The sequence below is a fragment of the Echeneis naucrates genome, chromosome 5 (assembly GCF_900963305.1).
Source record: "Echeneis naucrates chromosome 5, fEcheNa1.1, whole genome shotgun sequence".
In the NCBI taxonomy this organism is placed as follows: Eukaryota; Metazoa; Chordata; class Actinopteri; order Carangiformes; family Echeneidae; genus Echeneis; species Echeneis naucrates.
This window is the reverse complement of record NC_042515.1, coordinates 13,689,272-13,710,657: the sequence shown is the minus strand read 5'-3', so window position 1 is coordinate 13,710,657 and position 21,386 is coordinate 13,689,272. Positions and strand designations below refer to the sequence as shown.

Below are 21,386 nucleotides of genomic sequence, written 5' to 3'. Positions count from 1 at the left end.
CTGACTACAGTAAGGACAGGGAAATGTGGACTCTTGGGCCGCATGTGTTGCCAGACTATGTGGTCTACACGTATACACAGTCTGAGGGCTTACAAAGCATTATTCATATAGCTATGATTTACTGTATGATCATCAGTCTAGCATCCAAGAAAAGGCCACCCAGGATATTTAGATTTATGTCTGCAGTGACACGAGGGTGAGTGAGAGACAGTATTTACAGCCAGCATGGAGACCTTTACAATATCAGCATTTAAAAAAAAGCAACAAAAAACTGGTGCTACACATACTTGTTAATGACAAACGTTCGACCTCATTAAAATGTTCATCATGTTACAAAACTACACACAGAGCACATCCTGTGTTGTCTCCTCCCACTGAGTAAAACCTTTCCACCTCGACTTTCTTGTGTAGATTTAGAAATGGTAAGAGATGCAATGAGGCCTACCACATGGCCTCTTTGTGTCCCCCTCCCTCCCCTCCCTCCTCACCCCAGCTCCTCACCACATCAGGATACACTTGTTCTGGTGAATTCCGGTTTCAAACGGAACGCTGCCTTGCTTTGGTTTTCAGCAGGACCAGTATTAAAAGCAGGCACATGCTGTCTCTCAGTGGCCCTGTGGTCAGGGAGAGGGATCCTCTAACGGCCTGCAGCGCTCACACACCTTTCAAACCTCACCCACTCTTGTTTCCTCCCCCTGAGCCTTACTCCCCTCCTCACCCCTGAGAGACCCTTTGTACAACCTTATCACCATGACAGTAGATTAAAGAAGGAGATGTACCCTCCACCATGAGGGACCAAGTTCATCACCTCAGCTATCTGCCCTATTCATGCTGTCACATGATCAAAGCTTTCTTTACGTATGAAACACTTCTGTGTGTCTGTGCTTTATTTTCTTAACATTATTAATTTCAACAAAATAATAATATAATTTACACAGTTTCTCTGAAATTTCTCTCACTGTAGACTCACTCAGTCCTTTGACCTCTAACCTCTATACGATGCCCCCAGTGTTGAATCAGATGAAGTGCAGTCAGTATTTTTGGTTTGAGATTGAATATTTTAACATTTTGTAAGTCCATCCCATCATGTTTGCAGTGGTTCTGTGAAATGACTTAAAGGAAAGTGCACTTATCATTCAGAGACATCAAAACCACAATCCCCCGTTACATTGTTACAGAATATATAGCTTTATTATGCATATGACATCATCTACTGTACTAATCAGCAATTTTCACATCAACATTGTGTTTGACTTAGTTATTGCCGTTTGCTGTTTATTCTCATATTGAGTACAATATCTATTGTCCTATCATTTCTATTCTTGCTTTTGTGTTGCTTTGTGTTTGAGACAGAGTTAAAGTTACTCATTTGGAAACACCAGCAGGAAAAAGGGGAAAATCTTTTTCCAGAGTTCCCCTTTTCTAAGCAACACTGCCACCTGCTGTTAACCAGATAAACTGATTTATGTCAACACCTTATTGTTGGCTGTCTGATAGGTTTGGAACAAAAAAGTGTGGGCACTTGCTCCTTATGAGACTCCTGAAAGAATATTTATTCCCTTCCTTTACTAAAGTGAAGCTGTTGGGTCTATTTTTTTACTCTGCCTATGGTACTGTTCTTTTGATTGACTGGATTACTTGACTTGATTACTGGATGTTGACCGTCTCTTTTTTTTGTCTGCATTTGTCTTCATAGTTTAACACCACAAGGCGTGTGACCATTTTATGAGATTGATGCACTTACAGTCTTGCAGGTAAATTATTTTGTTATTTTAGTGTGTGTGTATATATACGTGTGCGTGACCATCATCAGCCCTCCCTGGAGGTAAGTTTGTTGATCTTTATTGAGTGGAATGAATTTTGTGCAGCAGGGAGGGCAGAGCTACACCTCAGTAAATACAACGAGGAAAAAAGGACAGAGAAGGTGCAGAGGGATGGACAGGGGAGGGGAAGCAGATGGTGCTGGTAGGAACTGGTGGAATGAAGGATGCTGTGCTTTTCCTGCCACCTTACTCAAGATTATGTGAGTCCGAAGGGTGAGTTGATCATCTCTAAAGTTAGATGCCCTGATGGACGGATATCGCCTGAATAAATTCATTATTTCATCAAGCCACAGAAACAAAATATCTTGCAGTGAACATTTGAGATCAGCTTTTTTTTTGTTTGTTTGTTTGGTTGTTTCTGTTACCTTTTTTGCTTCTGGAATAGTCATGACTATTAAAATCAGCCTATATATGAAAGGATAGCTGCAGATTTCTAATGTGTATCTTATGCCCATGACCTCTGTTGGCTGGCACTGTAGAGGTCATAAGCAGTGGTGTAAAGAATATGTAAGATTATGTTTTCGGTTTTATTGTGGAAAACAGAAGTGAATGACAAAGGTCACAGGGGAAGGAGGAGCACATTGCTTTTCAGAGGGATGTGATGGCAAACCGCTGCCCAGGCTGGGCTTCCGGCCCTGGGGCAGCAGTGCCTGCGGGTACCCCTCACACCCCACAGCACCACCACTATCACCCCACTCCAGACACTGAGTCAGGATACTGTGGTGACACAACTCTGGGCCCCTGTTCCTCCCTTGTCAACAAGACTGATGGAAGCAGAGAGGAGAGAGGAGAGAAGAGGACAGGAGGACTGATTGATATTCAAGATTGATATTCAGTCACACATGCAGAAAAGAGGAGACAATTAAAACATTCGGGGAGATCATATTAGAATGACAGTGTGAATAAAAGGAAATGAGGAATGTGAGAAGGAATGAAAAGTATTCGGCGATGAGTAGATAATGATTTTTTTTTTTTTTTTGGTATCTAAAAAAAAAAAAAAAAAGAAAACTCTCCCTTCAGGTATTTGGGTTTCATTGAGAGGCTCATTATCAATAACATTTCAAGATTATCTCATAAATACACAAAACATTACCAACAGGACCATTATCCAGAACTAAATTAATCTTTGTTTTTACCTTCAGCTGACAAAAAGCTTTTTTTTTTTTTTGCAGTTCTCCAAATATGATCAAGAGCCACCAGGGGGCAGAATGACCTTTAAACAGTGCAATGTTTTCTTCAGCAAATGAGAAAGCTGATAGGTTTAATGGCTTATATGGGCGACTGATCTTGATTACTTACTTACTGTCTGATGTATAGGTGTGTGCGTGCAAGATGGAAAAAATGGAGAAGGAGCTTGTGGTTGCATGACAATAATTAAGGCGGCATGATCAAACTGTCTTTGGTGGAAGCCATTTTATCTGTATTGTGCACTTGTTTTAATGAAGTCAAGCACATCGTGCGCCTCCATATGCACAGCTCTGATTTGTAGAAGTGTAAGTGTGTGTGCATGTGCATGCACATGAATACAGGCTTGTCCCAGTGTGTGTATAATTGGTGTATGTGAAATACCAGAGCTGGTGGAGAGTCTGCCTGCGGTGTGTCTGTGTGTTCAGATCAGAGGCTGCTGAGCCCCCTCCCTGCCTAATATTAGTCACATTGCTTGTTGGACAGACTGACAGCTCATTATGAAGACTTCTAAAATAAATGCAGCCATTACATGCTCACACATACATATACACATGCACATACACTCTATCTCACTGGCCACACTCATTCTCTCTCACTTTCTCTCTGTCTCTGTCTCTCTCTCTCTCTCTCTCACACACATACACACACATACACACATACAAACAGACAAACGTCACTTGTGCGAGGCCAAACTCAGAACTCTCACACCACCTCTAAACACCTAGAAAAGCCTTTGTGAAGCACAGCCAGAGGGAGCCGCCCGCCTGACGCCAACATGAAAAAGCACTTGAGGTTGAGTGTGTGTTTCTGTCTGACTTTGTGTTTGACTCGTGGGTTCAACTTGGTAGTAATGGGCAGAGGGCAGTTTTTGAGTATGACGTCAGCATAAACCGCCTTTAGGTCAGTGTCAGTGTGTCAGGCTGGGAAAGTATGACCCAGGTGAGGTGAGACAAATGGCTTTTCCAAAACTGAGGTTCTCCATGTTTACTGTCAAGGGTTTTGTGGATAAATGGAAATTATTTAAATCTCTGGTCGCCCCATTCTCACTCGTGGTGATGCAGTTTTCATTTTATTAGCTTTTTAATCACTCAACTGTAACATTTTAGTAAGTTAGACACCTAATGTCATGACATCACCCGACCTATATGTGACAAGTGAATATAACTGCAGACAACTCGACATTGTGAATTGTGACAGTAAAATCACCCTTGTATAAGCAATGTATAATAGGTATCTAGCAGTTTTCAAGTGATTACACAAGTATTAGATGCCATATGCACATCACACTAAAGAAACTAATGACTATCAAGTACACTAGTATTGCAAATGCCTCAGATTCTCCCCAAAAGTTCTTATTCACTGAGTAAATCTGCACCAAACTGATACAGATCGTGAATTAATTGATACATTTTATAATTTAACATCTGGACCGAAAGGTAGTTTTCTTTGTAATTGACTCTTGTTCTCTACTCTAAAACTGTAGTAGCTTGCACAGTAAACTCAGCTGTGCGGCTATTGGCAACTCCTTTTGGAGTCCTGAAAGCAGAGGGACTTTAAATAGTTCTGCAGGGGTGACGTATTTCTGTTGGCCAACCAGGAGGTTAGCATGACCGCGGTTCCCTTGGCATAAACACAATGGTATTTTTCCATTAGCTTATGGATCAATGCATAAAATAAGCTCAAAGGTTTATGACATTTGCATGTTTTTCACTAATCAACACCACTTTTACGTTTTTTGAAGCCTAAATTCAACCATCAGAAGCTTAAAACTCTTATTTGTACTGTTTGTAAATACAATTTATTTGATTGAGAATAGCAAACTCTTTGACAACAGCTTGTCCTCATAAGAAGTTAGTAATATTTTGCACACCATAAATACAAACACAACAAAAACGTAGAACTGTGGGTAGAGATTCTCGAGTTCAGCATAATGATGGCTAATGTTCAGGACAACTCTTATGACCTCATTTATTCACGTGTTAGCACCCATCACTTTTAACAGACATGAATATTTTGTAATGACCGGTCGGTTATATACTGATGTATTAAATGTCACAGAATATAATGTGAAAATATTTTGAATTACATCACAGATGTTATTTCACACGTCAAATAACCAATAGACTTTGTGATGGGGAAACCAAAAGTACAAAATGTAGGCCTCATTCCTCCGGCACTTTATCAGGTGATATTGGCCATCAGCAAATTATGAGCAGTATGGAAGTTTTCTACAGTAAGAGTCCACCATTAGGAAGCCAAATGTGTACAACATGCAAGACTTTAATATCAAAGTATGGCGCAAGGGTTTGGACAGGCAGTATAGGGAGTGTTATTTATTTCAAAATATATTTCAGGATTGATAATCAAATTGGATCTTTCACATTGAGCTTTCACGTATCTGTTCATGATTTACAAATGGTTAAACTTAAGCCAGCGATATGAGTAAAACCATACTACGATATTTCCATATAAAGTCTGTTTTTCATCTGTTACTTGCATCATTATTATCACAGCAGGTTACTGTAATTAGAAAACTTGCCATCCCTTTCTTTAGGATGTGCCCACGAAGTTCCTAGGTCTTGTTTTCATCTCCACGCTCTTGAAGGAGTACCGTTCTCCAGTTCGTCCGTCTGTCAGAATGTACCATGTCCCCCAGTAGATACCATTGGTCACCCCACTATAGCGCCCACGGTAGTACTGTCCATTAAGGTTAGCCGCCAGACAGGCATCAAACCACCAGCCAGCACCATAGTAGTGACCACAGTTTCCAGCTGCGTAACGATCGTGGTCTCTGTCAGCGGTACTGAAGGATCTGCCATCGTGGTTGTAACGTTTACTGTAGCTCAAGGCGTTGCCTGCATCTCCAGAGTACTCCCTTGCTGTCAGGCGATACCTGGGAATAACCGTGACAGTGACAGCAGTGTTTGTGATGGCTGTGTAATATTAAAGCATCGATTTATGAAACAGGAAACAAAATGAATAAACGCAATCGACACACAACTGTCAAAAATAAAACATCTCCATTTTACTTAAGAGATGAAAGGAGTAGATAAGTTTCACAGTAGAGGAGTGATTCATCATTTGCTAAACTGACTTTCCAGAAATAAAATTTGAGTAGACACAATATTCTATCTACTTTAAATACAATTTTTTTTTACAGTGTGCGGTTCTGTGAGAATATCTATTTATTATGCTGAAGTAAAAAAAGAGTTCATTTGGTTATTTGATGACAAATTACAACCATACAATCGAGAAACACACCAGATTGACTTTAGGTTAACCACGACGTGTTCTCTGAACTTTACTTTAATATTTACTATCCTAGTCGTGAATCTTCTGGGGAAACACACAAGACTTAAAGTTCAATAAGTTTTAAAATTCCGCCCACCATGTAACTTGTGCAGAAATCTATATTTGTGCAGTGTGTTTCACCTCTGTGCCTCTGAAGCTACTTTGAAATTATTGTAGGTAGCTTGGCGTCTCTGTTGGTGCCAGTCCTCAAGCTCGATTCGGAGTTGATGTTGGCCAGCAGAGGTGAGAGCATACAGCGCCATGTTCCCTAACCAGTGCTCCCCCTGTGGACTTCCAAAGCCCTCCCGGTATTCCTGCCATGTCTTGTTGAAGTCCAGCGAACCATCCTGCCGAGTCTGGATCACCGTCCAACCGCCACCGGCCGTCTCCATGTCACATTTAGCCTGGGCCACCACAAAGACTTTGATATCATAAAGCCCAGATTTTACTGATCCTCAGATAGCAGACGCATCTCTAAAAGAGGCTGCGCAGGGTGGGGGTGAGACTGTGCGCTTTATGAGTGTGGTGAATCTGAAATACCTCCAGTGCTGGTCTTTGCAGGTCAGGCTGGATGGTGTAGATTCCATTCTCTTTGATGCCAAGCCTGTAAATCTCTGCACAGTCCTGAGGATGTAACTTCTCCAAAGGCGGGACTGAAAACCATACACAATGTGTTTTTATTCAGCTTAAACACCAACGACTTGCGTGATCACTCTTCGCGCCCTTACCCGTGGGTGGGTGTTGTGTGATGCTCTTTAGGAAAAGCAGCAGGTCTTTCTCCCCCTCTCTTCCCACAGCTGCAGTCTCTATGAGGCCAGAGAAAGATTAGGTTATCAGTGAAACACATCACACTGGCTCTGAAAACAGAAGTCTCTGTCTTCACTGCACAGGGGGCTTCCAGTTTTTGTAATAACTCTCTATAGCTTCCTGGAATCAGGAGCCACATGCCATGTATGTATGTCTGTGAGAGCGTTTTCCTCATCCTTCTCTTTGCAGTTAAATTCCTATGCACTCACCTATGACCGACACTTAGCAGGCCTCATTGAGGTTCTGTTTACTATGTGTGGGGGAGTGACTGTGCTGGCATTTGTGTGTGCATGTTTGTCTGTGTGTTGCAAAGGTGGGGGATATAAATGTGTACTACTCACCAAGTCGTTTGGCCATTGCTCCGAGGGCCTGGCTGTGACAGTGGAGGTCACACTCTGTCAGCACAGCTGCCATTAGTGCCAGGATGGCCCCCAGAGAGTTGCTCTCCTGGCCGCCGTGATTCCAGGGGCCTCCTGTTTCCTGGATAGAGCGCATGCAACGTTGCAGCTGAACCAGGCGTTCTTTGACACTCCCAGTCTGAAAAAATAAAAAATAAAAATTACCCACAGGTTTTCTCGAAGACATCGTGTTGAACAGTACGCTGGCATCAGTCACAACTAAACCTTGTAACACAGTTTTTTACGTGATTAAATTGAAGTTGAATGATGCATCCTTTGGGGGGGTATCTCAAAGGCTCACAGCTCAGTGGCATGTTAAGTGTCAGTCTCAATCTGTCTTTTACACTTACATCAGACATTGTAATCTTGTCCCTCACACACCTGTTGCTGCATGAGCTCAGCACAACCATATGACAAGGACATTTTTAAAGCAGGCCAGATTTTATCCCTTCTTTGATTGCTAACTGTCACTGCTCCATGGCAGCAAGGTGGTGCCAAGTTTAGTGTGCTCACTGTCCCCTGAGAAAAAACCTGATGGCCCGTGTTGTTGGCAAATGTGAATGAACAGCCAGAAAGTTAGCTCTGCTTCATCCTGCCACTTGATGTATCTATTACACTGTTACAGGTTACTTTGTAGAACATTTTAAGATTTTTAGGTCTCAAGTAAGTTAGAAAATCTATTGTGAATGGTAAAGCACCTGACCTCCCATTCTAAACGATGTTACTTACCTTTGGCTGAACCTGGGGGAGATCATGCCTGTGCTCTACTCTCCGAGGAGCATCTGCAATAGCTGGGAGTGAAACCCCCATCCCGCAGGCTGTTGTCCCAGCCTGACCCTCACAGGCCTCTGTCCCTACTCCTGCTCCTGCCCCGGGTGGGATGGGTGCAGCCACCAGACTGTCCCTGCAGGCAGGCTGTATGCAGGCTGGTGATGCATCTAAGGACAGAAGTGCTCCCACATACAGTGACAGCAGAGGAAACATGCCGATACACCTGAAAGGAATCATGGGAATTTGCAGGCTTATCTTAAACTTTGTTTTCAGCTCTTGAGCAGTGGTCCAGCCTCTTTTCTCCAAGCTGTGAGTTGTTTGTCCTTTGGTTGCTGTTCTCTGCAAACTTAAAATTTTCTTTAAATCTCAATCAGTCTCCTCAGGGAGAAAGTGTTTTCTGACTTCTTCTTTTTGTCTAGATGCTTTTATTGTCGTTCTTTTTCTACTGTCTGTGCTTCTTTCATCCTCCCCTTTCCTTTTTTTGCCTCCCTCCTTGTCCTCCTCTTTCTCCTGCTCTCTCTCTGTAAGTGAGGTTGCTTGTGCTCAGATTCCTAGATAACTGTGGCACTCTTTGCTGTCTGACACGGACTAATGCACCCACCCCCTGATTTACACACACACACACACACACACACACACACACACACACAACCTGTCCTGGGCTCCTATATAGCCACACACAGAGCTTCATGTTTACACACACATGCACCCAGAACGTGAATGGAAACCCCACTATGTCTTAAACACACTTACATTGTGTTACTGCACGCAGTTTGTGAGGCTCTGCCGTGTGGCTGTACCTGCTACGCATCCTGTCCGTTAATATTGTCATTTTTAATATTGGAGTAATGTTATTCTTCTCCCTGAGCAGTGTGGAAACTCTCTGGACAAGCACTGAGCACCTTATACCTTTATCCATCAAGGTGCATATGTGACAAAGTTTGTCAAGCAGAAAATTCAGATGATGCTTCAAGTATGTGGCTGCTTCTCTGCTGTGTACCATTTTCTTACTTGGGTCCTTTTGTACTGCCGTGCTTGTGTTTACAAACTGAACTCCAAAGAGGCTAAGACTCAACATTCAATAGGTGCAGGAAAGCAGGAATTCCTCTATAAACACCAGAGTCATCCCACTCATTACAACCCTGCAGAGGCACACTCCTAATAACGAGGAGGACAAACACACACGTAGACACAAAGACACATTTACACATGACCACTGAGCAGAACTAAACAAGATGAGTATTAGGCTCTGTCAGAGGAAATAACTCTCAACATGCAACAGTGGTTCTGCCTTTTCTTTTTTGTTCAGCTTTTTCCACTGGAACTCCACTAAGTGATCAGTTTTGGATGAACATTTTGAAACAATGAAATTCTAAGTGGTTAATTTCCCATTCAATTCTCTTGGTGGATATGTATCCATCTAAAATAAACATTTAACTAAATATAATCACTACAGATGAACACATTTTTACATTAGCTGTGTAGTCACTGGTCAGCAAATCCTTCAGTCATGTGGCAAAATTTTTAAAACACCCTAAAAATATAACAAAATTACATAATATATGCAAAATGAAACATGTATATCAGCCATAATCTAGTACAGGATATATTTACCAAAACATATCTTAAGTACCTGCCGGAGGTCAAGAAAAAGTGGTGACCATTTTATTTCCTGCATCAAATGTATATATTTTTTAGAAACTCTCTGCATGTAGTTCTTACCCATAGATATACACTGGCATTTTTATAGTATTTGTTGTTTGTTTTTGTAGTATTAATATTTTACCCTCCTTTAAATGGCATAATGTCAAATAATTTAAACTATCACATGCGCAATCCCAATTTAAAGATTGATAAAATGACAAATTCATTCCCTAGAAAAGCAACACACATACACACACAGTTTCATGCACCACACACGTTTCGTAATTGTATGTACTGTGTGTATTTCTGTGTTAATTAACTGTCAAATCTTTTCCTAGTATGTCATGTGGATTTTGATTAGCTGCGTTTGGCCTCCTGGTGATTTCCTTTCGTGGCTGTTTGTGTCAGTAGGTATGTTCAGATGAAATCCTCCTTACAACAATTAAAATTGAATGACGGGAAACCAGATGTGACGCCTTATCACCTTTGTACGTTCCGTTTCATTCATGTGCACACACACGTCGTCGTCTGCATAAAAATTTATCTGATCTGGATTCCAGGACAAAGATTGAAGCACAAAGTTAGATTACTCTATGAGCTATGAGCTTCCTCAATATAGTGTCATTATCACAGAGGACTGGATCACTCTACCAAGGCCCAACACCTGAACACAGGCTTACATATGGGACCATCTCATGGTTTGGCTCATCTGTTTAAAAATTAGATGACAGTGTCCTCTAGTGGTGGATCATCGTAAATTAGTGTTCTATAAAGCAGGAGGTGACTTGCTTGTGCACATTAGTATTCCCTTGTTTTGGATTGTGAGGTTCCAGCATGGTGTTAAGATCAATAAGTCTTATTTTAAGGGGTGTTTTGGGTGTGTCTATCTTGCAACCACCTTTGCTACTGGGTAACTGTCAGAAGCAGAGACAGTCTTACCATGAGACTACTATTCATTAACTACCAAGTTTCCATGCAGTGCAGTTTTAGGAATTTATTTCGCATAACCAGACCTAATTTGGCTCATTTGTAGCAAATAATTACATTAACAGTGTGTGATATTATTTTGGACACTTCAAAAGTCAAGAGTAAGGAACATCAGAGAGCTGATAAGGCTCCACTGTGAAAGTGCCAATTGGTGAAAACTTGTCTCATACAGCCAAAACATCTATTATGTCAGCACTACGCAACTTTGCTATGTTTCTTGAAAACTAAGGGCCCAGAGTCCAGATATTGACAGGAACTGTTCTCATTATCTGTACTATTGTGATGGTTTTACAAGAGGGCTTTTTTGGGGGGATTTGTACTTACTTGCAGCCCCCATGTCCGGACAAGGTATCAACCTACAATCTGCAATTATTGTTTTATTTAAAAATGAAAAAGAAATGTGAATACAGGCTCTTTTTAAGATTCCTTCTTTTGTGATTGTGTTTGAAAAACAAAACAAACTTACTTTGATTTATTTGATATTGATTTGATATGGCAGAGACAATGGATAGACAGATAAGAAAAAGAAGTAAAGCATAAAATAAAAGCCAAGATGAAATGAAAATGTCTGGTATCAGTCATAGTGTCATAGTCACTTGGAGCAGGGTCAGTGTGTGTGTGTCTGTGTGTGTGTGTGTCTGTGAATATCTATGTGTGTCTGTCTGTACTTGTGCACGTATGTTTGTGTGTGTATGTCTGTGTGTCCTCTCTCTATTTAGAAAGAAAGAGGATGCTCACTTTTCCACAACATTTACTTGATTTCCCTTCTACCAAAACCATAGGCAGAAGGTAAAACAGACCCTTTAAGGTGCCAATAATTTATTTTGGCAAAAACATCAGTGTTTTTTACATGCTGTTATTATATTCATTTTTGGTGAGATATGGACATCAAATGAAAATTGAAAATTAACAATAAATTCAGTTTCTTCCCTTTTTGCATTTCTTTGAAGTTATTTGTTCCATTATCTCGAAAGCCTAAACCTTTCCCCCAGTTACTTTGGTGACAAGCAAAAATGCAGCCAAGAGTGTGATTCGTTCTTCAACGGCCAAACTTCTACTGTAGACCAGACTGTGCAAAAATAAAGAACAGAAAATATGAAGAGAATATCGAGTTTACGAGAAGTATGACAGGAAGGGGCGTGGTTATTAATTAGTTGCGTCTGACGTAAGACGCAGCGTTGTTTTGGATGAGGAAGTGAAAGGGGAAGAGAGACGCTGGTAGCAGGTAACTCGCTCGCTGGCAGGCAAGCCTTTAGACAAAGTGCCAAATTTACACACCAGTTGTAAATAATCTGCCCCGCCAATTTACGACACTGGTCTTGTGACCGTTCGCACAAAGGGTAACTTATTTTTATAACAGTTTGAAACGAGGCATTGCCAAATTGACGCTAGCTAACGAGAGCTAACGAGTTGAGTGCCAGTGAGCTAGCTAGCTAGCTAACGTGACGCCTAGTTAGCCCCCGCTGCTAACTGCTCTGAACAATAACAGCTAGTCAGCTCTCTGCCCGGTCCGGTGCCGTCAACAAGTCTCCGCTCCGCAGGGATTCAAGCTGAAAGTAAGTTTTTTTTTCCTAAGACGTCAACTGTTTGGTTTTTTTTAGTATGTGTGGTATTTGCTCACTCATCGTGTACTCGACGTTTTATTAACGATAATACCACAGCAGCTAACGTTATTGTCGGTGCGGGGTTTTTCGAGGAGCTGGTTGGCAAAAACAAGGCCGGCCTGTGGCTCCTCTGGGTCTGCTCCAACAAGGAAGGACAACCGGGGAAAATAGATCGGTCCAACCAAACATTGTGGAAAAAACCCGTACCCCCTTTTCTGGATAGTGACAGTGAGTGTATTGATTCTTCGGAGCAGTTTTGTTTGCATTTGGCGTCTGTAGACGCACAGGGAGGGGTGCGGGACAACCTCAGCCCTTCACTTCAAAATCACCAGTTTTAGGATTGGTCATGCGCTAAAGTTGGCTTCGGTAACAAGTCCCTATGTTGGCAAGTGTGGACCTTTACGCCTCTGTTTTTACAGCCGTCTTCCTCAGAGAAATTATGAGTATCTGGGCCGTTGTGTTGCCAGGCAGACGGAATTTGTTGTGTTGATATGAAATAGTTTTGTTTTGACGGTGACTCACCGATCACGCAGGTACGCGTCGTTCAGTTTGAGTTGATCAAAGGTATATCTGTTTCTCTGAGACTGGGCCTGTTGCCTTTACTGGTAAGGCCGCTAGAATTACTAACCACACCAAAGCCTGGCTTTCTTCTTGTTCGTATACCAATGTGGACACTGTCATGACTACTACATTTATTTTTTTAACCCTACTGATTAATGACAGCAGTGGAAAACTATGCCTTTAGCATAAACTTGCTCATCTTGGGATACTTGACACTGTAGTTCACTCTAAAGTATCTACATGGTGGTTTTAACCAGCTGTAGGTTGAGTTCTCCATGACGGGCATGAATTGGTTAATTCTTTAAACATAGATGCTCAGTTCAACTTATTTTGTTCTGCCTAACCCCCACCCCCCACTCACAGTCAACCTTGTAGCATACACAGCTGTGTCTCATTTTATGCTGTATGGTGTACCTTCCAGTTTGTTCTGCTGTACTGGAGCACTTACTGTTCATATCTGAACATCAAAATGTGTGTACGTGCTCAGTTAAAGCAGACATGTGTCTTTATGTTTGATACTGTCCTGAAATACAGAATCCCTGGTTGCTGTGTGCGGGCGCAACTGTTATATCACATGTACAATAAAGCATTGTTAGTCCTCTGATGTGCAGTTATTTTGGTATACCTGGAAACATGAACATAGCCTAACATTATGACATGTGGCGATGGACAGGAATCTTGAGAAAATGTTAAACTTAGCTTTCCAAATCTGAATTTTGCCTAATTTTTTTTATTGTACCTATTAGCATGTATGCACGAGACACATCAGCGAGATCTTTGAATTTCATCTGTTTGGGATGAGGGTCTGATTTGTGGGTCAATCGTGAACTCTTTCATGATTTGCCTAATACACAACAGTTTTTAACAAATTTCTCAACATGAGTCCATGAATAATACTGTTGTAATGACGAGTACAATCATTATTATTTAATCTAATCATCAAATTAGATACGAACCAAAAACAATTTACAGATTGAATATAAAATCACAAATAAACAAATATGGCTTCGAAGATCATTAAAAGGCTGATTTGATCATGATCAAAGATGGAGACAATTGATGTCAGACAGAACAAAAACACAGCAAGCTTGTATACACAAGATATGCAACACTATCAGGTGCTGGGGAAAGTTGATGAATTTTACTCTTATCAGTAGGCAAAAACACCCTTTAATAGCACTTATCACGGCAGTACACATCTAAATCGTGACTTTCCACAATGTCCAAATGCACAATGATGTAATAAAAATTTGTGTAACGATTTGAACTGTTGCAAACTTCACAACATTGACCAAACAATCAGTGGCATATTTTAAGCTTTAAAGCTGCTGTTCTCATTTTTGAAAGTTCATATATTAATCCAGCCAACAAAAATAATTTGATTTACATTTACCACTTTACTGAACAGTAGTAGGTATTGTCTAAATTATAGAACTTTTTCTTTATCCATTTTTTATGTTAGTGTTATTGAAATTTGTCAATATTTGAACAGAACAGGATGAAGTGGTCAGTTCGGCGAGGAAGCTCCACCTCAGACTGAATCTCCAGAGACCAAAATCTACTTTTAAGAGTCGCTGTCTATTGCTATGTTTGTCAAAGGTTTAAGATCTGAGCTGAGTTTCTTCTGTCATGTGACTGTGCTCTAAGCATGTCTGGACTTCAGTGATATACTGTTGTTCATCCTTCTGTCAACTAGTCTGTGCCTCACGGTATGATAGTCACTGGAGTGCTGAGCTTGTTCTATTTAGAAAGAATGCAAGTATACTTCTCCACCCCCAAATAAGAACTGAATTGTTCATGTAAGTGTCTCTGAAATTTTTGAGTTTTTCATCATTTCAGCTTAAATTTATCTTTAAATGTGTTGTTTTGTTTGAAATGTCCGATGCTTTGTTTTGTGGATCTTAACTTGTGATGAGCTAAAAGGAAGTTTTCTGTTATACTGTTGTGTAACACGGGTCGGCTACCCACAGCTCTTTCATCCCTCTGCCATGGCTCCCTGTGGTTTTGAGAAAATAATGCGAATAAATAATGACTATTTAATTTCAATAAATATTATTCCTATTGCCTTTTTTTTATGTAATAGTCATAATCCTTGACATTTAGGTGATCTTGTAACATTGAAATAAGATGTGTTTTAATATTTTGTCAATCAGAATATGCGTCACCTGTTGCCGACTGGCTGATGAGTTATTTTGAGCTCTCAACCCCCAGTAGGTTAGCCATGGATACAGCCCAAAAAAGTTTGAGTAAAATAGAATTTAGTTCTTTTATTTCATAAATGCAACAAACTACAGTTCTTATATACATAGCAAAAGTGTAATGAAACTATACATGCAATGTTATCTTCACCATAGCTGTAAAGTAGGCTTTGCGGCTCCAGGTGGGTTTTATTTGGTGGGAATTGCACCCAAATGGCTGTTTTAATGCTTAAGGGTGCTGACCTCTGTTCTAGCTGCTTACTGTGTTTCATCAAAAACAGTTGGAAGTAATTGTGTTTCCTCCAAAATAAGTTACACAATTACAGCACTGATGATTAAAATACGTTTGTGTTTAAGCTTCACAGAATAGTACTTTATACAACTGTACATACCAGAGGGGCTGTGATTAGGTAATTAATTGAGTGACAGAAAACTGTTTGGAACTATTTTGATTCATACTGATTTACATAACAAAAATACAGATGGAATATCTTTGGGTCTTGGTCAAAACAATAGACCTAAAATTATATCACTGCAGGTTTTCTGCACTTGTTGAAATTTCATTGATAAAACAGTCATCCTGTTAATCAGGAGGAAAAAGAAGCTTAATCAGATGAAAACTGATGTGTGTTGGCATCGTTTTCGTTTTTTGTGAGGAAACAATGCATCATTCCCTTTTGGACACCCGCTCCCGCCTGCTGTCTTTCAAGCCGATGGTATGCACACATACACAAGGCTTTCTAGGTATTTATTTTTGTCAATGCCACTGTGCTGGAGTGTTTTCTTGGCATAGATAAGAAAAATGTGTCAGAAAAAGAAAAAGCAACCTATTATGAAATCAAGGTTTATTTTAGTGTTTTCTGCCTGTTTGAATGTGGATAACTTGATACAGGTTATAAATAAGCTGTGAAGAATGGAACATTAGCATTTTACTGTCCTCCGGTTTATTTTGTAATGACTTTCTGCCATCATGGAGCATTGCAAGGCAGAGACATTGCTGTAAATTAAGAGTGTGAAATGTGTATTCATAGGAGGGACTTATAGACGTAACACCATCATGCCTCGTGTCTCTAACACCAAAGATCAGGACAGTACCTTGGCCAATCCTTCGTTTGAATCCAGAATTGTTAAAGTCACACCATTAAACTTCATTTTAAACCTAAAAACTTGGAGCATTAAATTTAACATAAAAATAAAAACCTAAAATCTATTTAATTTCCCCATATCCTTCTAAAATTGCAATGTCAGCTTCTCTATCTGTTTGGAAAGATCATTTTCAAATTGTTTTAAATGATTAAGATTAGTTAAATGAGAACAACACATAATCTGCTCACTTGCTTAATCACTTATATTTATACTGCACCTCCATGGTCAGTACTAAATTCAAGTATTCAGAAATAACACAATTAAAAATGATCAATTTCAATGTTAATTTATTTAATAAAAAAATAAAAATAACAATAGTATGTGTTAATATTAAGCTAATGACAGCAGGGCTTTAGCTAGACATGTGCAGTGTCCCTCAACTCATGGTGTGTGTGGTGTTGTAACTGCTGGTTTCTTATGTCATTATACTACATTATATTAGAAACTGTAAGATCAACACATGCTGGCTCCTTAGCAACAGCGATATCAGCAGATTCTGTCAAATGTGTTACTTGGTTTGGAATAATTAGTCTTGTATGAGTAACTTCCTGTAGTTTGCAAGAGGGAATGAGAAAGAATGATGCGTTCCTCGTGATTTGTTCAACATCTTAGAAAGCACATGACTGGGATGAATGGTCCCCAAGCATGTCAAGTCAATTTACAGGAGGCTCTACACTGGTTTGTAGAGTGCTGTTTTCCTGGGGCTTTGCTTGCACAAAAACAAAATTACTTTTATATTGTTTTTATTGACCCACAATAATACTAGTGATGAGGCTAGTATCACAATGACAATGTTTTTCTTTGTCTTTTTGCAGCAGTGGAAAAATGACATCCAGGAAGAAAGTGTTGTTGAAAGTCATCATCCTGGGAGATTCTGGGTGAGTCAGAACTCGGCATATTTTGCGTTAAATCTGCAACAAATCTGTTGTTAGGGACAAAGATTGTTTGGTTGGAAATGAGCAGAAATGTCGTGATACTAACATGTTTTATGTGATATTTTTAAAATATGGTTTTATTAAGCTTACTTCCTTATTGGCGGGGCTTATTATCATATCATAAGCTGTCACTGGGCAGAGTGAGTCCTCTGCTCTTTGCTGATGCAGGGCTGCTGTTTTTCCATTTGTGCTTCTTACCAGCAGAGCTAAAAATAATTGATTATTTTCATTCTCAGCACTGTTCTGGGCTGTTTTTAAAGAAAATAATTTTATAGTTATAGAAGGTTGCCTACTCCTCCTCTCTGACTTGTGTAAGAGGCAGGATGTACAGGACATGGTAAATCTCTCCCAGTTACATCCACCCTGCTGAATAAATGTGAAAATGAATGTAGGCCATATGGATATTATTTTCTTATTAACTTTCATTATAATTACAGGTTATAATTTTCTGCTGCTATGTACAATATTGTTATTCTGTTTGTTCTGCTCTTGCTCAGAGTTGGAAAGACCTCCCTAATGAACCAGTATGTGAACAAGAAGTTTAGTAACCAGTACAAAGCTACAATAGGAGCAGACTTCCTGACCAAGGAGGTGATGGTGGACGACCGACTTGTTACAATGCAGGTGTGTTTTATTTGGGGGGGGTGTGCAGTGTTTTTCTCTACTCTATAATTCTTACCAAACTTTTTGTCTCAATCTGGTTACTTAGATCTGGGATACAGCCGGACAGGAAAGGTTCCAGTCCTTGGGTGTTGCTTTCTACCGTGGAGCAGACTGCTGTGTGCTGGTGTTTGACGTGACGGCACCCAATACCTTCAAAACACTCGACAGCTGGAGGGATGAGTTCCTGATCCAGGCCAGCCCTCGAGATCCTGAGAACTTCCCCTTTGTGGTGCTAGGCAACAAGATTGACTTGGAGAATAGACAGGTTGGTACGAGCAGACAGTGCCTCCGTAATGAACAAAGAGTGTCTCCAAATATCAGGTCCTTTTTAATATTATATATCCTTGTTGGATATGTAAGTGCTTTTGAGTCACTGATGTCCTAATGGTGTTGTGAAAGAGCCCTAAAATATCAAACTGCTGAAGTATTTTTAACTGAGCAGATGTCATTTGTGTGGCAATTGGTTGGTTCGTGTTACATGTTTTGTGTTTGCCACTCACCTTTAGAAATTAGTTTTTTTTTTAATCTCACCAGAAGCCAACAAATCAGTATCAACATTGATCAACAGTGGCCCAGTGAAATTTGTTTGGGACAGTATTTTTCCATCAACATTCCCTGTCATTTCAGGGATTTTTTTTTTTCCCCCAAGGAAATTACCAGTTGTGGGTAATTTCCCTCAACCCAAAGTGTGCGAGCACTGCCAGTAGGACTGCCCTACCCTCTTGTGGGCATGAACCAGTCTTCGAAGTCTTAAAGAACAGAAATACACATTCCAACATACTATTGATATAGCGTAATCCCTCTCTCTAAACAATGTTTATCATATCTTCATTGATGACAAATAATTGTCAAATAATTGTTCAAAATTTAATTTAAAATCTAAAAATGATGTAAGTAGGATTCTGTTTAATATCCAAGGCTAAGGAGGCCATTGTTGTTTAGCACTTCACAAATTTAAGTTCACTATATTGATGAATCTTCTCCTCCTTATACACACAGGTAACCACCAAAAGGGCTCAGGCTTGGTGTCAGAGTAAGAACAACATTCCCTACTTTGAGACCAGTGCCAAAGAAGCCATTAATGTAGAACAGGCATTCCAAACAATTGCACGTAACGCCCTCAAACAGGTGAGTCACAGTGGCTTGAAATTAAAATGAAAGGGAATGAAGATATGCGTACTTGTGAAATATCAGTGTAGTTTTTGCACAAAAAATGACGGTTGAATTGGGTTAAATCTGTTGGCTTTGTTTTTTCTTATGCTGACTATTTTCTCTCTCTTTGTCACAGGAAACAGAGGTGGAATTGTATAATGAATTCCCAGAGCCCATAAAACTGGATAGGAATGACAGAGCTAAACCTTCAGCAGAAAGCTGCAGCTGCTGAAGGACAACTTGGACCATCTTCTCTCTTGGCTTTCTGAACCACCCAGTCACCGGTTACGTCACCTGCACCTCACCCTGAGGGAAAGGACTTCCCTATTGGTCTTCCTCCTTCACACCACAGTTCATTCCATCAACACAACCCTTCACAAAGTACGCTGCACATGGATGTACCCTCCCCCCACTTAGTACACAAAATAATACACTAGCGTACTCTACACTGACAAATCCAGTGCCCAAAGATCACACGAGAAGAATGACACCCCTTCTGACTTCATAGTCCCTGACTTGACAGTGAGTGATCTCCTGCCCTGCCCACCCACTGTTGCCCCTGATTCTCACGCTGTGGGGGCAAGATGGAGCCATGTTCAAAGAGTACAATTAGGAACTCTAGGTGGACTGGCTCATGTTCTGTAATGTGAGAGGACGTTGGCTAATGTCAGCATCCAAGTATCCTAGTTTCATTTTGTGTTTTCTGTTTGCTTTCAATTGCCTATCTGTTAAGAAATAATCGAGTTGAACTATATATAAAAATATATATATATTTGAATTGGCTGGTGTTATTCCTTAAGCCAATCTGAAACACATACTTGTTTTTTTGCACGTTCTTTTTATGTTTTTGCCTTTAAATGTTATAGAGGGATGACTGATTTTGGGCAACATCAGTTACCACACACCTAAGCTTAAAATTAGACTTCCTTGCTTGTTTTCCCTGCCAAACATCCTTAAAATCTGTCAAACAGTGATTGTTTTGCCTTTTTCCTTCAAGGTTGTGTGCTAATGGGTTTCTAGCAGCCTCACAATGCAGAAGAAATGTTCCGAATTGGACATTAAGTAAAAGCTGATAACGCAGTCACAGTGAATTAATTCTTGATATATTAATATTTGCCTTTTATGTAACATTACTTGTACTGCTACTATTACTGCTGTATGTGTTACGTCTTTCATCAGACATCTTTCAATGCTATGGAATTACAATATATGTCACCAACACAGCGTACACCTGTCTTCTGTCATGTCTTTGTTATTGCTGATCTCTCTATCTGCTTGTAGCTCAGGTTGGCTAAGTACTTAATATTTTTAACGGATTGTGTATTACAGTGTATAGATGGAAACGGTAAAAGGCATATGGATTGAACTGAAATGGATGCTCTCTCTTTCCATTTAAAAAAAGATCCATATTTTTGCCCTGGTATTACTCCTCCTTATAGAAAGAAATTACTGCAATGCCAATGATGTTGTCAAAAAAAATCGGGATGTCAAATAATAAAACTCTTGAATATATCAGTGGCCAAGCATTATGTTTGTTATTGGTTGGACTTGCTACAGTTATGCTGGATGACGCTACTGACAGTTCCTTCTCACATAAAGGAGCAGGTACCAGTCCTGCTGCTGGGCTGATTCATCTCTCCTCATGTAAGTCACCTACATGAGATCTTGTCCATGCTCTTGAGCCTGTCTTGAGACACAGCGAACCTTCTTGTGACTGCACATGTGGATGTGCCATGACCTGAGCAACCTGATAGCAGTAGGTACTGCCTCATCCTACTAGTAGTGACAAGGAAACCAGCGAGTCAAATTCAGATGAATCAGTCAGGAAGGATAAGGGGAGGAAAGCTGTCTCTGGCCAATACGGCTAAAACTATTTGCTTTTTGGTTGTTGTGCTTTGGCCTGTCCATTGCACCAGTTTTCATTGGTATGGAAGTGGGAGAAACTGATTCTCATTCATTTGTGCTTCCAAAAAGGAAAGGTTTATATTATTTAGTGTTATACTCCTCTGTCCATTAATTGTAACTGGGAGGAAATGGGTTCAAATTGGGGTTCAAATTCCTGGGAACCCTTTTGGACAGGCTCTCACGGATGGACAACACCATGGCGGCTGAGAGGAAGGCACAGCAGCGACTGCACTTTTGAAGATTTCTTCAGAAGTTGTTGCTCCTCTACTGTTCCACCATAACGAGCAGTGATGTACTGTGAGACTGTGGTATG

General features: G+C 40.3%; 2 protein-coding genes across 2 annotated transcripts; one reads left to right on the top strand and one right to left on the bottom strand.

Moving 5' to 3' along the window:
* Positions 1 to 4,925: 4,925 nt before the first annotated feature.
* Positions 4,926 to 8,491, bottom strand: LOC115044152 (fibroleukin). Its single transcript, XM_029503021.1, has 6 exons — positions 8,237 to 8,491; positions 7,451 to 7,646; positions 7,031 to 7,108; positions 6,843 to 6,955; positions 6,444 to 6,706; positions 4,926 to 5,904 (listed from the first exon to the last, which is right to left on the bottom strand). The coding sequence occupies exons 1-6, from the start codon at positions 8,489 to 8,491 to the stop codon at positions 5,562 to 5,564; spliced, it is 1,248 nt and encodes a 415-aa protein (XP_029358881.1). The 3' UTR covers positions 4,926 to 5,561.
* Positions 8,492 to 12,110: 3,619 nt separating this feature from the next.
* LOC115044048 (ras-related protein rab7-like) lies at positions 12,111 to 20,676 on the top strand. The gene is made up of 6 exons (XM_029502879.1): positions 12,111 to 12,465; positions 17,234 to 17,296; positions 17,851 to 17,977; positions 18,063 to 18,281; positions 19,016 to 19,144; positions 19,305 to 20,676. The coding sequence occupies exons 2-6, from the start codon at positions 17,244 to 17,246 to the stop codon at positions 19,398 to 19,400; spliced, it is 624 nt and encodes a 207-aa protein (XP_029358739.1). The 5' UTR covers positions 12,111 to 12,465; positions 17,234 to 17,243; the 3' UTR covers positions 19,401 to 20,676.
* Positions 20,677 to 21,386: the final 710 nt, after the last annotated feature.

What these genes read in the sequence shown, in the direction of transcription:
- LOC115044152 (XM_029503021.1), bottom strand. Translation starts at nt 8,491, where the DNA reads ATGTTTCCTCTGCTGTCACTGTATGTGGGAGCACTTCTGTCCTTAGAT. An exon ending in CACACAACACCCACCCACGG is followed by an intron (nt 6,956 to 7,030) that starts GTAAGGGCGCGA and finishes TATGGTTTTCAG; the next exon opens with TCCCGCCTTTGGAGAAGTTA. An exon ending in TGCAAAGACCAGCACTGGAG is followed by an intron (nt 6,707 to 6,842) that starts GTATTTCAGATT and finishes GTGGTGGCCCAG; the next exon opens with GCTAAATGTGACATGGAGAC.
- LOC115044048 (XM_029502879.1), top strand. Translation starts at nt 17,244, where the DNA reads ATGACATCCAGGAAGAAAGTGTTGTTGAAAGTCATCATCCTGGGAGAT. An exon ending in ACCGACTTGTTACAATGCAG is followed by an intron (nt 17,978 to 18,062) that starts GTGTGTTTTATT and finishes CTGGTTACTTAG; the next exon opens with ATCTGGGATACAGCCGGACA. An exon ending in CACGTAACGCCCTCAAACAG is followed by an intron (nt 19,145 to 19,304) that starts GTGAGTCACAGT and finishes TCTTTGTCACAG; the next exon opens with GAAACAGAGGTGGAATTGTA.